The 13,887-nt window shown below is 44.1% G+C and overlaps 2 protein-coding genes across 15 annotated transcripts in view; one reads left to right on the top strand and one right to left on the bottom strand.

Moving 5' to 3' along the window:
* Window positions 1–2,050: 2,050 nt before the first annotated feature.
* Window positions 2,051–12,825, bottom strand: DTX3L (deltex E3 ubiquitin ligase 3L). The gene is made up of 5 exons (XM_054483834.2): window positions 12,537–12,825; window positions 11,128–11,339; window positions 7,201–8,736; window positions 6,553–6,770; window positions 2,051–5,542 (listed from the first exon to the last, which is right to left on the bottom strand). Exons 1-5 carry the CDS (start codon window positions 12,721–12,723, stop codon window positions 5,473–5,475), a joined length of 2,223 nt encoding a protein of 740 aa, XP_054339809.1. The 5' UTR covers window positions 12,724–12,825; the 3' UTR covers window positions 2,051–5,472.
* Window positions 12,580–13,887, top strand: part of PARP9 (poly(ADP-ribose) polymerase family member 9) — a 40,970-nt gene continuing 39,662 nt past the window's right edge. For 6 of the 14 annotated variants that reach the window (XR_010125685.1, XM_054483830.2, XM_063661665.1 and 3 more), the window contains exon 1: window positions 12,777–12,905. The gene's annotated coding sequence lies outside the window, so the exon portion shown is untranslated. Of the gene's footprint in view, window positions 13,040–13,887 lie in introns of all 14 variants that reach the window. The other 8 variants (XM_063661666.1, XM_054483825.2, XM_054483821.2 and 5 more) reach the window with 5 other exon arrangements.

Raw genomic sequence — 13,887 nt, 5'->3', positions numbered from 1 at the left:
TAAGTCAGGGCTGGAGTCAGGTTCCCCTCTGGCCCAACAAGGCATTATTTAATTCAGTCAACGCGTATTGAAGGCCTTTGATATGCCTGACACTGTGTTAAGATTATAAAGATGAATTAGACACAGATCCCTTCTCTTTGGAGTGAGGAGGGAAGTAGGAGGTGGAGAAATAAAACATAGATTAATACAGTTACCTGGTGTATCACGAAAAGTCCTGACAGTATACAGATGGTATACTCAAAATTAATAATTGAAGATAATTTAATAAAGAAATTATTTACACAGGTGTGGGCAAAGGGTTAAGGAAACCAGTGAGAGATGGTGAAGTAGCCTCCTCCCCTTACCATCTAGGCTGAAGGGGCAAGGGAGGGGGCATCTCCTGAACTTGGTAAGAGCTATACCCATAGGAAAGTGCCAGCAGGTAGAACCCATGACTGCTTTCGGGAGACAGCCAGGGCAGTATAAGCATCCCAAGTACTCTCTCCGTGTGCCTTCCAATCTCGTGCTGGTACCTCCCACTGCAGAACCCAATGAGTAATCAGAGAATGGAGCTGATGTGGTACTTAGAGGTCAGCCCTCAGTACCACCTCCAAGGCAGAGAGCAGGGTAATAGGTTTTGGTATCGTATTTGCAGAGATACATATAAAGTATTAGGATAACAGAAATCAGTGGTTCGTTGTAATTTAGAGACAAGATTGGAGAAAAGTTTCTATAGTAGTGGCATTTCAGTAAGACCTTGGATGATGAGTAGGGGACTTTCTAAGAGGAAAATGAGGTGAAGAATGAGAATGAGGTGTGTCCCTCTCTCCCTCTCTCTCTTCAGAGTTCCCTTTTTCATCATCTGTCATGCAGAGAGCAGGGATGGGGGTGGATTACACAGAACAAAGATCACGTGAATGATAGTATAGACTGTGCTTTGGAAAATCTTGTAGTCTGGTGTGACTGAACCCTAGGGACTTGGTGGTGAGGAAGGAACACAAAGTATGCAAAGTGGCATGAGCAATTGCTAACGGCCATGCTGCTGAGTTTAAACTCTATTTTCTAGGCCAGTGGATCTCTAAATGTAATTCCCAGACCAGCAACATCAGGTTCATTGTGAAGCAGTAACCAGGGTGATAACCCCTAGCACCGCGTTACATTACATCTTACTTTACCTCACTTCTCTTTTTGTTTGTCCTTGGGCTTGGACCTCCAAAATTATTAATATCTTAATCTTTGCATCAAGCTCTGTTTTAGATCTGATCAATAAAAATGACCCAATCGATAAAAAAGGAAATAGCACCTAACTTCTGTATGGAAATTAAACCAAAAACAGTACTAAACTTTTTTTTTTTTTTTTTTTTTTTGAGACAGAGTCTTGCTCTGTTGCCCAGGCTGTAGTGCAGTGGCCTGATCCCAGCCTACTGCAACCTCTGCCTCCTGGGTTCAAGCGATTCTCATGCCTCAGCCTCCAGAATAGCTGGGATTACAGATGTGTACCACCATGCCTGGCTAATTTTTGTAAACACTAAACTATTACAGTAAGTGTAAGGAAGTCCAATAAAGATCTTATTTTTCTCCTAATGATTACTTTGATGCTATTTTCAGGGAAGCATCAAATATGTATTATTCTTTTATTTTATCTTTTCTTTGGAGAGAAGGGTGCCCCTGATCTGATAGTGCTCAATGACCTGTCTGGGTAATTCAGCACCAATGTTGGAGAGGTGAAACAGAACCTCGAGAAGCAAGGAGGGGGCAAATATAGTTTGATAGGGTATTGTATATACTTTCTCCAGGACAGAAGAGATGAAATTTGCAGCCTACTTTTATCTTTATAACCTATGTGTTATAAGGAAAAAATACTGAGAAATGTGATTTTTACAGCCAAAAGTAACAGCAGTGAAGTCAAGAGTAGTTAAGTTGTACTGTGATAATATTTAGGAAGCAGCTACACACAAAATCAACCAAAGACCTCCATGCACATGTTATACAACTGTATGCTGTGTGTGTTGTAGGAAACACCGAGAATCTCAACCTAAAGGAAAAAAAAGAAGCAAGGGAAAGAACACAATTTGTTCCAAATCTTTAACTTTATTTAAAGCAGATACAGATGATAACAGCTTCCAAAGAGTAAAAGCAGTAACCCAAATGCTCTGCAATCTCCCACACCATGAAACTTGCACGTCACACACAGTGCAATCTCCCATCCAGAACTTAGTAGAAACCAAACTTTTGCTTCTTTGGAACAAATTTAGCTAAAAGATGAATAGCTAGAAAATAACTATAATGGTAAAGAATTTAATGAATCACCAAAAACTAAATTTATAATCTCATTTTTTTTAAAAACATGTATCATTTAGCTTAAGCTTCCTCAACTCTCTGGACAAAGAAGAAGATTCTGAGTTTTTAAGTTCTTCAAATAGGATTTCCTCTGGGGAAATTTGCTTTGAGTACTGTGTGGGAATCCATTTCTGAGAGAAGCCCAGAATAAAGGGATCGCCTCAGCCTGCTCCATGGAGAAGTACCCTGATGGGAGACAGTACAGCTCTGGAGGGCAGAGCTATGGGGGCAGACTACCTGGTTCATACCCCAGCATTTCCACTTATTAACTGTGTGACCTTTGGCAAGTTGCTTATCCTCTCTGTGCACCAGTTTTCTCAGTTATAAAATGGGAATATTAATTGTATCAATCACACAGATGTAAAGCTGTTGTAAAGGGGACAAACTAAGGAAAGTACTCATTAAATATTAGCTATTATTATCTGATAAAAAATTTGTACGTGTGTGTGTGTATCTTTGGGAAAAGAAGAAGACATCTTGTTTACTATTTTTTTGGAGAGAGGCTGGGACATGGATAATCACATAATTTGCTATTATTACTTTAATCTGACTTGAAAAACCGTTTAAAAATAAAATTTAGCATGTCATATATTCCTTATAGTAGGCTTATTTCACCTTTTTTCTGTCCAGAGAGAGTATCAGTGAGAAAGATTTTAAGGGTGAAAACATGAATTGGTGGGACTTAGTAAAGAGTTGAAAAACTACTACAATGTGGGCTACGGTTATTATAAAATGATAGAGATGGAAACTAGAGTAAGTTTATTTTGTCTGTTAAACCTGGAAGTGAGCTAGGCATGGTCGCTCACGCCTGTAATCCCAACACTTTGGGAGCCCAAGGCAGGAGGATCCCTTGAGCCCAGGAGTTCAAGACCAGTCTGGGCAACACAGGGACACCCCATCTCGACCAAAAAAAAAAAAAAAAAGCCAGGCATGGTGGTGCACGTCTGTGGCCCCAGCAACTTGAGAGGCTGAGGTGGGAGGATCACTTGGCCCCAGAAGGTTGAGGCTGCAGTGAGTCATGATTGTGCCACTGCACTCCAGCCTGGGGGACACAGTGAGACCCTGTCTCAAAACAACAACAACAAAAACAAAGCAAAACAAAACAAAAAAACACTTGGAAGTGGGGTATACTCAAAAGTACAAAATTATCTAGAGAAAAACAATGCTCAGAAATATGTAGCATTACTGTGGCAGGGCAAGTGCACCCAATATGGCAGTTTACAAGGAACAGAAAGCAAAGGCTCAAGTGAGGGGCCTGGTCAGAGTTCAGGCTCCAAGTGTTCTAGAATAAGAAACTCAAGTCAGGCACCATGGCACGTGCCTATAATCCCATCTACTCGAGAGGCCAAGGTTGGGGGATGGCTTGAGCCCAGGAGTTCAAGTCCAGTCTTGATGTCTTTCCTTAAGAGACAGGGCAATATAGTAAGGACTTGTCTCTTAAGGGAAAAAGCAATGAAAGAAGGAAGCTCAGTTTTCCAAATTAGTAGCGAGGACTCCAGAAATGGCTTCCTTACTCCTGCCTCTGCCAAAGATTTAGGAGGCAAATATCCCTCTGCTGGCTTACTAGCAACTTGAGTCAGGCAACACAATTTTATGAAACACTGCTATAGTTTAGTTTGTTTGACCTCCTCCAAATCTCATGTTGAAATTTGATCCTCAGTGTTGGAGGTGAAGCCTAACGGAGGGGTCTGGGTCATGGGGGCAGATCCCCCATGAATGGCTTGGTGCTATTCTCATGGGAGCAACTCTTAGTTCCTGAAGAACTGCTTGTTAAAAAGAGCCTGGCACCTCCCCCACACCTCTCTCTCACTTCCTGTCTGTCATTTGATTTCTGCACACACTGGCTGCCCTTCGCTATGAATGGAAGCAGCCTGAGGCTTTCACCTGATGCCCAACCTTCTAGCCAGCAAACTTGTGAGCCAAACAAATCTTTTTCTTTATAAATTAGCCAGTCTCAGGTGTTCTTTTATAGCAACACAAACAGACTAAGACAGGCACCAACTATATACTAGGCTCTTGGTCATTAAAAATGATAGTCTTGGGTGGGTGTGGTGGCTCAGGCCTGTAATCCCAGCACTTTGGGAGGCCAAGGCAGGAGGATCATTTGAGCTCAGGAGTTTGAAACCAGCCTGGCCAACATGGCAAAACCCTGTGTCTACTAAAAATACAAAAAATTAGCCAGGTGTGGGGGCACACACCTGTAATCCCAGCTACTCAGGAGGCTGAGGCAGGAGAATCACTTGAACCGGGGAAGTGGAGGTTGCAGTGAGCCAAGATCACACCACTGCACTCCAGCCTGGGTGACAGAGCGAGACTCCATCTCAAATAATAATAATAGTCTGATTCCATTTATTACCAATGCTTGCCCAAACTCTACTCATGGCCACTTTTCTTGCCATGAGTAAGAAAGCAGAATATGGGTCTTTAATTTTTCACAACCAACCCTTTTTCCTCCCATTCACAATAGAATTTCACTTTCACAGGTAGAGATGAAGGGGAAAACACACAAAAAACCAAAGAACCACCCCAGAGATGGCAATGAAAAAGGGATCAATTGGCAGCTGAGAGTCCAATGAAGGACATAGAAGATGATTTCAGACCCACCTCTAACCGCAGTGATGACACTAGAGGCATGACACCTTTGCAGCAGATTTTACACAGATTTGGCTTACACTCCAGGGCTGGGTGCGGTGGCTCACGCCTACAATCCCAACACTTTGGAAGGCCCAGGAGGGCAGATCACGAGGTCAGGAGCTCGAGACCATCCTGGCTAACACAGTGAAACCCTGTCTCTACTAAAAATACAAAAACAAAAATTAGCTGAGCGTGGTAGCAGGCGCCCGTAGTCCCAGCTACTCGGGAGGCTGAGGCGGGAGAATGGCGTGAACCCAGGAGGCGGAGCCTGCAGTGAGCCGAGATCGCTCCGTTGCACTCCAGCCTGGGTAACAGAGCGAGACTCCGTCTCAAAAAAAAAAAAAAAAAGGTATCACTACAGAAATGACAGACTAGCAGATTCTTATTCTTATACAAACCATTTCTTGAGAAGAAAAATTTCAAAGTCCTTCCTACATCAGGATTTAGACTGGCATTAAATCAGCCTCCTAAAATATATTTTTTTGAAAGCTTCATTTAAGACATCTTCCAGCAGTTTTCTTACTCAATTCCTTTGGCTTTCAGCTCCTCTTTGACACGCTTCAGGTAAGAAGGATCAGGGTAGCCATACCTGAAGAAAGAAAAATTCCTTTAGTGTCACCACAAATTGTTCAGATATGTGCAATAGATATCCAGCATTTAAGGATTTAATTAATATCCAGTGTTGCAAACATTCACAAGTAATCCTGAAGGTGGATGACATATCATGACTTTTAAATTCGCAGATGCGAGTCATTTAGCTAGCGAGTGAGCCTAGCTGTCTGGCCAACATCTGCCTTTCAACCTGGCTTCTGCCCTGCCAACTACAAAGTATTAATATGATGTAGTTATTACATTTCGCATCAAAGGGCAGGGGGTTTGAGAATCCAAGATGAATGGTAAATACGTTGATTTAATTTGAGGCTTCATGTCTATGTTAATTCTTAAAATTTTTCAGTTTATGGTAAGTAGTGACTCTCCTAAAAATATAATAATATACTGTGTTTTATGGGGGCATTGTAATCACATGCTAGTAGGATTTTCAAATTTAAGGTTTTGAAAAAGTCTCAGGGTATATATTTTTTCTTTAGTGCCAAGGGTCTGTGGAATCCTATTTGGGTTTCATAAAGAACAATTGGATTTCATATAATACAGTTTCTACCAATAGTCTCCTCGCAACTTAGACTTTTTCTGGAATATTATTGGCCAAGTGATTTCAGGTTCTCTGTGGACTGGTGAGGGAAGAGGGGGGAAAAAAAGGTGACCTTAAAAGAAAGCAAAGTAAGTAACATTCCTAGCATCTAGCTTTCAAATAGACACGAAGCCTCAAATTAAATCAGCTTAGATAGTATTCATCTTGGATTCAAAACACCCCTGCCCTTTGGTGCAAAATTTAAATAACTCCATAGTACTTTATAGCTGGCAGGGTAGAAGTTGATGGGGACCAATCTTTCTGTCTTTGAGATTATCATCCCCGATTAGCATCTCTCAAAATACCAATTCCACTGCTATAGAGTCTACTTATATCCACATCCAGAAATTGCCATATTTCATAATCCCTATACTCTGTTGAGCAGCCATTACATCCCAAAAGGCTCTTACTTTTCTGGTCCTCCAAACTTGGATGTTTTGTGGTGAATATCATTCCAAGTGATGACATCTGAGACTCCTGATACGCGAGAGTACCCCACTGTAAAAATCAGCTTTTGGTCAAAGGCCCTACAAAGCAGTTCCAAAACCTTCCTTCCTTCCTTATTATCAGGCAAGTATGCAGTTCGCTGTATTCCAAGGTATCTCTTTCCTGGGTTTGGGTGTTCTTCCTGTGTGAGAACAAGAAAATGTCATGTGAAAACAGTGCCCTGTCTAATTTTTACTATAGGTATAGATGTGTTCATTTGTAGATAAAGCAAATCAAAAGCAAGAAAGGTATTGAAGTTATGCTCATATTCCCAATAACTCATATTTCTCCTCTTTCCTTGAATTCATGCTGGAAACACTGTCCACCTTCCTGATACCCCCATCTCAAGATATAATCTCCACCCACCCTTTCTCTGTCTTAAGAAATAGACACAAAAGGTATTTGAATTACCAGCAAACATTGTGACCTTTACCACTATTTCAATCCCTTGCACATGACCCTGGAGATAATTCCTTGGGAAATCTATTGTCTAATAGGCAATAGGACAGTCTCTTTTGCCCTGGTAATCGTAGCATAGTGGCAAGAAACCCATGGACTTCAGAAATACTTACTGTTTGTATGCCTCCTTTTATAGAATAATTAATCACAATGGTGCCACAGGACTCATAACCTGGAAGTGAGTCTCTTGAAACAGTGACAACCATGCTTCCCTCTGGCTGATTTCCTTTCTGAACACCATAGGAAGTCTGGCATGTGGGACAGATTGGCTTATATGACATGGCTTTGTTGATACAAGGGGCGCAGAATTCATGCTTGCACTTTGGTAGCACTTTTTTGTTACTAATGGTGTCCATACAGATGACACAGATGCCCTTTTCCTTCTTGTCCAGTTCTGAGGCCTCAGAACTCACAGAGCCCTTGAGTGGCGGAGAAGCTGCTTTGGAATCATCGCTATCAATGTCCATCGGTGTTTCATGACCCTCTTTCAATTTCTTTCCAGCCAATGAAGACATTCCTCCTCCTTTGAGAACATACTGCTTCGCCTTTGCAAGGTGATTTGGCAAACCAGTCAAAGTCATTGACTCTTGATTTAGCACAAAGTGTACATTTGGATGTCTTTTACTAAAGTCATCAGCAAACTTGGTCTGATGTAAGTGCTTTCTCTCCTTGCCCAAAGATTTCAGTAAAAGAACTTCTCTCATCAACTGACATGAGGCATGTTGAAAGGCATCGATGAAACTTGCATAAGCATGCACAGATAGATCTACCTGCTTGTCCTTGGATTCAAACAGAATGCAGGTTTTCTGACCTTTCTCAGAAACCTTGCTGCAAATGTCATACCTTTTTTCGATCTCTGATATCTCCTGTAGTAATTCAGTTTCTAAAAGTTTATAGCGGGCACTATCAACCTCAATTCCATTCATCATGTAATTGGCAGCCAATAGTTTCACAGGTGTCTTGACAAAAGCTTCAGAGATTTTTTGTTTGGCAGCTGAAATGTCATCTTGGGTCCCAAGGAGAGTTAATTCTCCTCCTCTCTCCTTTATAAGGAGCTTTGTAAACTGGTGATTCAATTCCTGTTTGAATTTATTTGCCTGCTTACTGTCTGCTAAAGAGACACATTCTTGCTTCAGAGGTTCTATGTTCTTCTGAAATTCACTAGCAAAAGACTCACGAGCTGCTTCCAGGTCACCTGATTGACTTGAGGTGAAATCTAAACAGACTATATTTGGAGAACTCTCCTGGATTTCAATGTTTACACCAAATCTTTTCTCTATTGAGTTGATTTTATCAGGACAGATATATTTAAAGTATTCAAAGTAAGGCAAGGGAACTTCAAAATAGTTTCTTTTTTGTTCTGCCTTGGTTTCTGGTTCAGAAGGAGAAATGCAGCTGTCCCTCTCCTGCTGACTGAGTGGCTTCCTCTCTGTCATTGAAGGGGAAAATTCTTGTTTCTGCTCACTTTCCAGGAACTGCTCACTCAAAAATTGATGTATTTTTTCAATGTCTTGGAAGTCACCACACACCTTCTCAATTCCATCGTGACCTTCCATTTTTCTGACACTAGGGCACAGTGTGGTTATGTATGCCCTCTGCTCTTTGGAGAACAGGTTACAGTTCAGGTCAGCTGTTACAGTAAGAAAGACCTGAAATTTTAAAAGGAACAGGAACAAATAAAACCTCTCAGCATGCAGGCCTACCATCTTCTCTTCAGGAGAATGCATAGAGACTAGAGAAACAACCACTACATCTTTCCCAAGTGGGGGAAACTTCTTTCAAATCCTATTTATTTATTTATTTATTTCAAGATGGAGTTTCACTCTTGTTACCCAGGCTGGAGTCCAATGGCGCAATCTCAGCTCACTGCAACCTCCGCCTCGCGGGTTCAAGCAATTCTCCTGCCTCAGCCTCCCGAGTAGCTGGGATTACAGGCATGCGCCACCACGCCCGGCTAATTTTGTATTTTTAGTAGAGACCAGGTTTCTCCATGTTGGTCAGGCTAGCCTGGAACTCCCAACCTCAGGTGATCCACCCACCTCGGCCTCCCAAAGTGTTGGGATTACAAACATGTGCCAGCGTGCCCGGCCTCAAATCCTTTTTAGAGGATACAGCACGCTACATCCCAGAGGTTCTCAGCCCTGTCTGCATGTAAGACTCACCTGGTGAATTCAGGGAAAAACAAACCAGCCAAAGCCCAAGCACATCCCCACAGATTCTGATGTTAACTAATCTGCAGTGGAGCCTGGGCATGAGCATTTCTAAAAGCTCCATGGCCAAGAGATCCGTGTTCTACAACTGCCACTAGCTGTTTGATCTTGGGAACAGCAGTCAAGGGAAGGCACTTGTGCTCTCTGGGCAAGTTGTTGTGGCCCTCACAAAAGTTTGTGTACTTGGAAGGGAGCCATAAAACTGAGGGAAATGGCTTTTCCTATTACACTTTTTTCTTTTCTTCACTCTTCCTCCTTTATTCTTGTTTCAACTAAACACTCGACTGCATGCAAGTTGAACCCTTGTTGGACCCTTCTAAACCCTGGCCTTTAGAAGCTCAAATATAAGACACACCAGGTTAAGATAAAAAGGACAGAGGCCAATCGAATGTAATATAAAAGCAAAATTTCTAATGTTTTGTTCCTTCTCAAGGACTTTGCATGTACGATCCTTCCTCTAGATCTTCAAAATGTTTCCTGAATCCAGCCATTTCTCACACCTCCATCAAGGCCACCAAAGTGCATGCCATTATCATCTTTCACCTGGCGCATTGCAACCCCTCCTAACTAGGCTCTAACTCTCCATTCTAGCCCCTTCCTACGTTCAGTTTTCCAACAGCAGCCAGAGTGACCCTTTAGAAATATAAACCAGAGCGCTCTCTCCCCTGGCTCAAAACTATCTGATGAATCCCCTAACATTTTAAGTTAAAAATCCAAAATCCTTACCTTCAGCCCCAAAGGCCTATCTTTTGGGTACCTTCCCGAGTTCCTAGCACCTCTCTCCATTGCTCACTGCCCTCCCCACCACACTGGCTTCCTTAAAGCTTCTAGGCCTCAGAATGTCAGCTCTTGGGGACTTTGTACCTATGCTTCCCTCTAGGACATTTTCCGCCCAGAAATCCACTTGGCTAGAGATGTCACCTCACTTGAGGTTTTTCCAGACATCCTATTTTAAATGGTGGTTCTGTCACTGTCTGTCACTTATTCTTCTTCCTAGCAGGTATGACTGGCAGACATTTTATTATATATCTATTGTTTACTAATATTGTCTGTTTCTCTCACTAGAAGGTGCCGTCCCTGGAAGCAGAGTCTGCCATGTTCCTGGCTGCCTCCCCAGCTCCTATAACAGTGCCTGGAACACAGTAGGCAGTGGATATCTATTGTTGAATGAATCTTGTCATCATTCAAGTTTCAGGCCAAATGTCACCTCCTCAGTCAAGTTGTCTCTGATTTCTGGTTAGAAGTAGCACCAGGCCAGGCGCAGTAATTCATGGCTGTAATCCCAGCACTTTGGGAGGCCAAGGCGGGCAGATCGCTTGAGCCCAGGAATTTGAGAACAGCCTGGGCAACATAGTGAGACCCTGTTTCTACCAAAAAAAAAAAAAAAAAATTGGCTGGGTGTAGTGGCGCCTATAGTCCTAGCTACTCGGGAGACTGAGGTGAGAGGACTGCTTGAGCCCCGGAGGTCAACTCTGCAGTGAGCCATGATTGTGCCACTGTACTCCAGCCTGGGCGATAAAGTGAGACTCTGTCTTGGGGGGAAAAAAAGAAGTAACACCACCTCCATCTTCCCCTTGCTTGCCCTGGCCCTGTTTCTCTCCAAATAAATAAAATGGTTTATTGTGTTTACTTGCCTACTGTCTTTCTGTGCACGCCCTGGCTGCCTGAGAGCAGGGACCTTGTCTGTCTATTCATCTCCATGTCCAGTGCCTAAAACAGTACCTGGCTCCCATGTGCGTGCCCAGCACATGGGTGTTGGATCAATAATACATGAGGCTGGTGACTGGAGGAAAGGTGCAGGCACAGCCAGCTCCTTCTTTCAATACTCACCTTTTGGAGACAGGAATCCACAGCATTAGGAATATGTCCTTCATGTTGATGTGTATCACCAGACGGTGTTTCTGCTTGTGATTGTGTCAGCGAAGAAATTTGAGGTCTCGTGTTCTTCTTTATTGAATTTTCAGTGGGTACCAGGAAAATGGGCATAGGTTTGCCGTCAACAAGCATTTGGTGCTCTCCTTTTTTCAACACTCTCTCCTTAGCTTCAGCGGAGACATTAAACACACACATATACACACATAAAAATGGGAGAGATTTCAAGTAATCTTCTCATTCCTGTGTCTGTACTCTGCCCCAGCACCTCCCAGTAAGGCTGCTCCCTACATCCTGGAATGGTGGGTTGGCAATGGAGAAAGTCGGGGAGCTATTAAGAGCTCTAAAGTGTGCGGATTAAGTTTTACCATAGAAGTGAAAGCTTAATGACAATGGAACATTGTCCACCGATTAAACATCGTGTTTCTGAAACTGTCTCCAGTCTTTCCTCCCTCCCTCCCTTCCTTTTTTTTTTAGACGGAGTCTCACTCTGTCACCCAGGCTGGAGTGCAATGGTGCGACCTCGTCTCACTGCAACCTCTCTGCCTCCCGAGTTCAAGCAATTCTCCTGCCTCAGCTTGGATTACAGGTGCGCACCACCATGCCTGGGTAATTTTTGTATTAGTAGTAGGGACGGAATTTCCCCACGTTGGCCAGGCTGGTCTCGAACTCCTGGCCTCAGGTGATCCGCCAACCTCGGCCTCCAAAATGCTAGGATTACAGGCGTGAGCCACCGCACCCGGCCCAGTCTCCCATTTCAATACTCATTATACAGCTAAGTGACAACAGCAGGAATCAAAAGTGCAGACTCCGAATTTTGTAAATACACATGTGTTTGCTGGCATTCATAAAAAAGGCAGGAAGCAAATACACCAAATGGTCACATTGTTTATCTTCAGGTTGTTTTCTTTTTTACTCTTTTCTCTTATTTCTATAGTGAGCATATATCACTTTTGTAATCCTCAAAAATACAAAATGGAACATCCTTTTGTTCATGGATGGAACAATGGAACCATTATTTAAAACATAAAAGTGGAATCCCTGAATGACAAGGACAGCAGCTGGCAGGCATCTGGGGGAAGGAAGATGACAGCTGAGAAATTAAGTTAGAATGAGGATATGGAAAGCATCCACACCAAGGCGCCGTCAGCCAGACCCGCACCGGGCACATGTGAGGCCCCATCCTCCACTGAGTGTTCACTGTCTCAGTGAGTCTCTTGGCAGCAGGGCCCCGTCCCTGTCCGCCACCGCACAGTGACATACTTTCTCCCGCCCTCTCCCCTAGGTCAGCTGGAACTGTGTCCGTCTGAAAACCCGGGGCCGGGCCCCCAGAGACGGCTTTCGCAGCCCGGCCGCCCGAAGCTCACCTGCCCTTTCACTGAACTCCACCCGGAAGGTGCCAGGGGCTTCGTGTTCCTGGGTCCTGACCGTGCACTCCCCGCCGCCCGAGGACTTAAAGCTCTGGAAGTAGCTCTCCAGCTTCCTTCGTACTCGGGAGCCGGACTCGTACACCCGCACGAGGAGCGGGGACGGCGGGCGCAGGTCGGAGGCCATGGCTCTGCGCGTCGGGAGGGCGCGGGGGCTCTGGGACGCAGCTGGGCCGTAAAGGCGCGGCCCGCCCTGCCGACTGGGCGCAAAGTTTCAGTTTCGCTTCCCTGGAGGTCCCTCCCTGTTCCCGACAGAGCCGCTTCCCCCTCCTCCCTGTGCTGTCCGCACCGAGGCGAGGGGCCTGCCGGGTGAGTAGGTCCGGTGCCTCTGGGCCCTCGGGGTCCCCTCTCCTGCAGGCTCGGGGTGGGCGGGGAGAGCGGGGACGGGCGCGGACCCGGGTCCCAGGGCCAGGCCTCCCTTGTGGGTAGACTATGCAAAGAAAGTAAGTTTCTCCTGTGTTTCTTATTCTTTGTAACTCTTAACTGCTGTTATCACTATTATTTGATGCTAAAAAGTAATTCACATTCTGAATCCATGTTAAACTTACCCATTTTTGAAAATTTGAATGCGTTCATCTGGTAATTGTGACCTGTTACCCCTTACCTCCCTCCAGCTCTACCCTTTAGACGGGCTTCTGCGGGCTTTTCTCCTCCATTGCTTGATTTAACCAACAGCACTGAATTGTTTCTTGCTGCCCAAAGAGCAGAGCAAGGCCCTGATGTCAAGGGCTGGTGAGGGGAGGCGGACCTGTGAACCAAGGAGCAAAACTTCTTCAAGGCCTCCAAGGGGAAGTTTCAAGCAGAATCTTAATAAATTGAGTGTGGCGGCGAGATGGGGAGGACAGGATTGGGGGGAAAAGCACCTGAGGCTTAGGGACCACTGTGGTCTGAAGCACAGAGTGGGCCTGGGGCCTGGGAGGAGAGGAGATGGGTGAGGGGATGAGGGAGGGAGGGCCTACCTAGATAGGCACTGTCCGGCAGAAATACAATGGGAGCCAGTAGGTTCATTCTAAAATTTTTGCAGCCATATTTTTTAAAGGATAAAGAAACAGATGAAATTAATTTTAATGATTTTTAGGATATTTTTGAAGGATAAAGAAACAGATGAAATTAATTGTAATGATGTTATTTAACTTGACATATCCAAAACTTAATCATTTCAGCATCTAATGAGATTTTTACATTCTTTTTTATCATACTACGTCTTTGCAACCCAGTGTTTTTCTTATACTTACATCATATCTCGATTCAGACTGGCCACATGTATCCTCAGTAGCTATGTGAGGCTGAT

Source organism: Pongo pygmaeus, chromosome 2 (assembly GCF_028885625.2).
Source record: "Pongo pygmaeus isolate AG05252 chromosome 2, NHGRI_mPonPyg2-v2.0_pri, whole genome shotgun sequence".
Classification (NCBI taxonomy): Eukaryota; Metazoa; Chordata; class Mammalia; order Primates; family Hominidae; genus Pongo; species Pongo pygmaeus.
Note: the sequence above shows the minus strand (reverse complement) of the source record. Positions and strands in the feature narration are given on the sequence as shown.

Bases quoted from the DNA above. Each gene is read 5' to 3' on its own strand.
- DTX3L (XM_054483834.2), bottom strand. From the start codon at position 12,723: ATGGCCTCCGACCTGCGCCCGCCGTCCCCGCTCCTCGTGCGGGTGTAC. The intron at 8,737-11,127 runs GTGAGTATTGAA...TTAAAATTTCAG, and splicing joins TGGATTCCTGTCTCCAAAAG to GTCTTTCTTACTGTAACAGC. The intron at 5,543-6,552 runs GTAAGAGCCTTT...TTCTTTCTTCAG, and splicing joins AAGTTTGGAGGACCAGAAAA to GTATGGCTACCCTGATCCTT.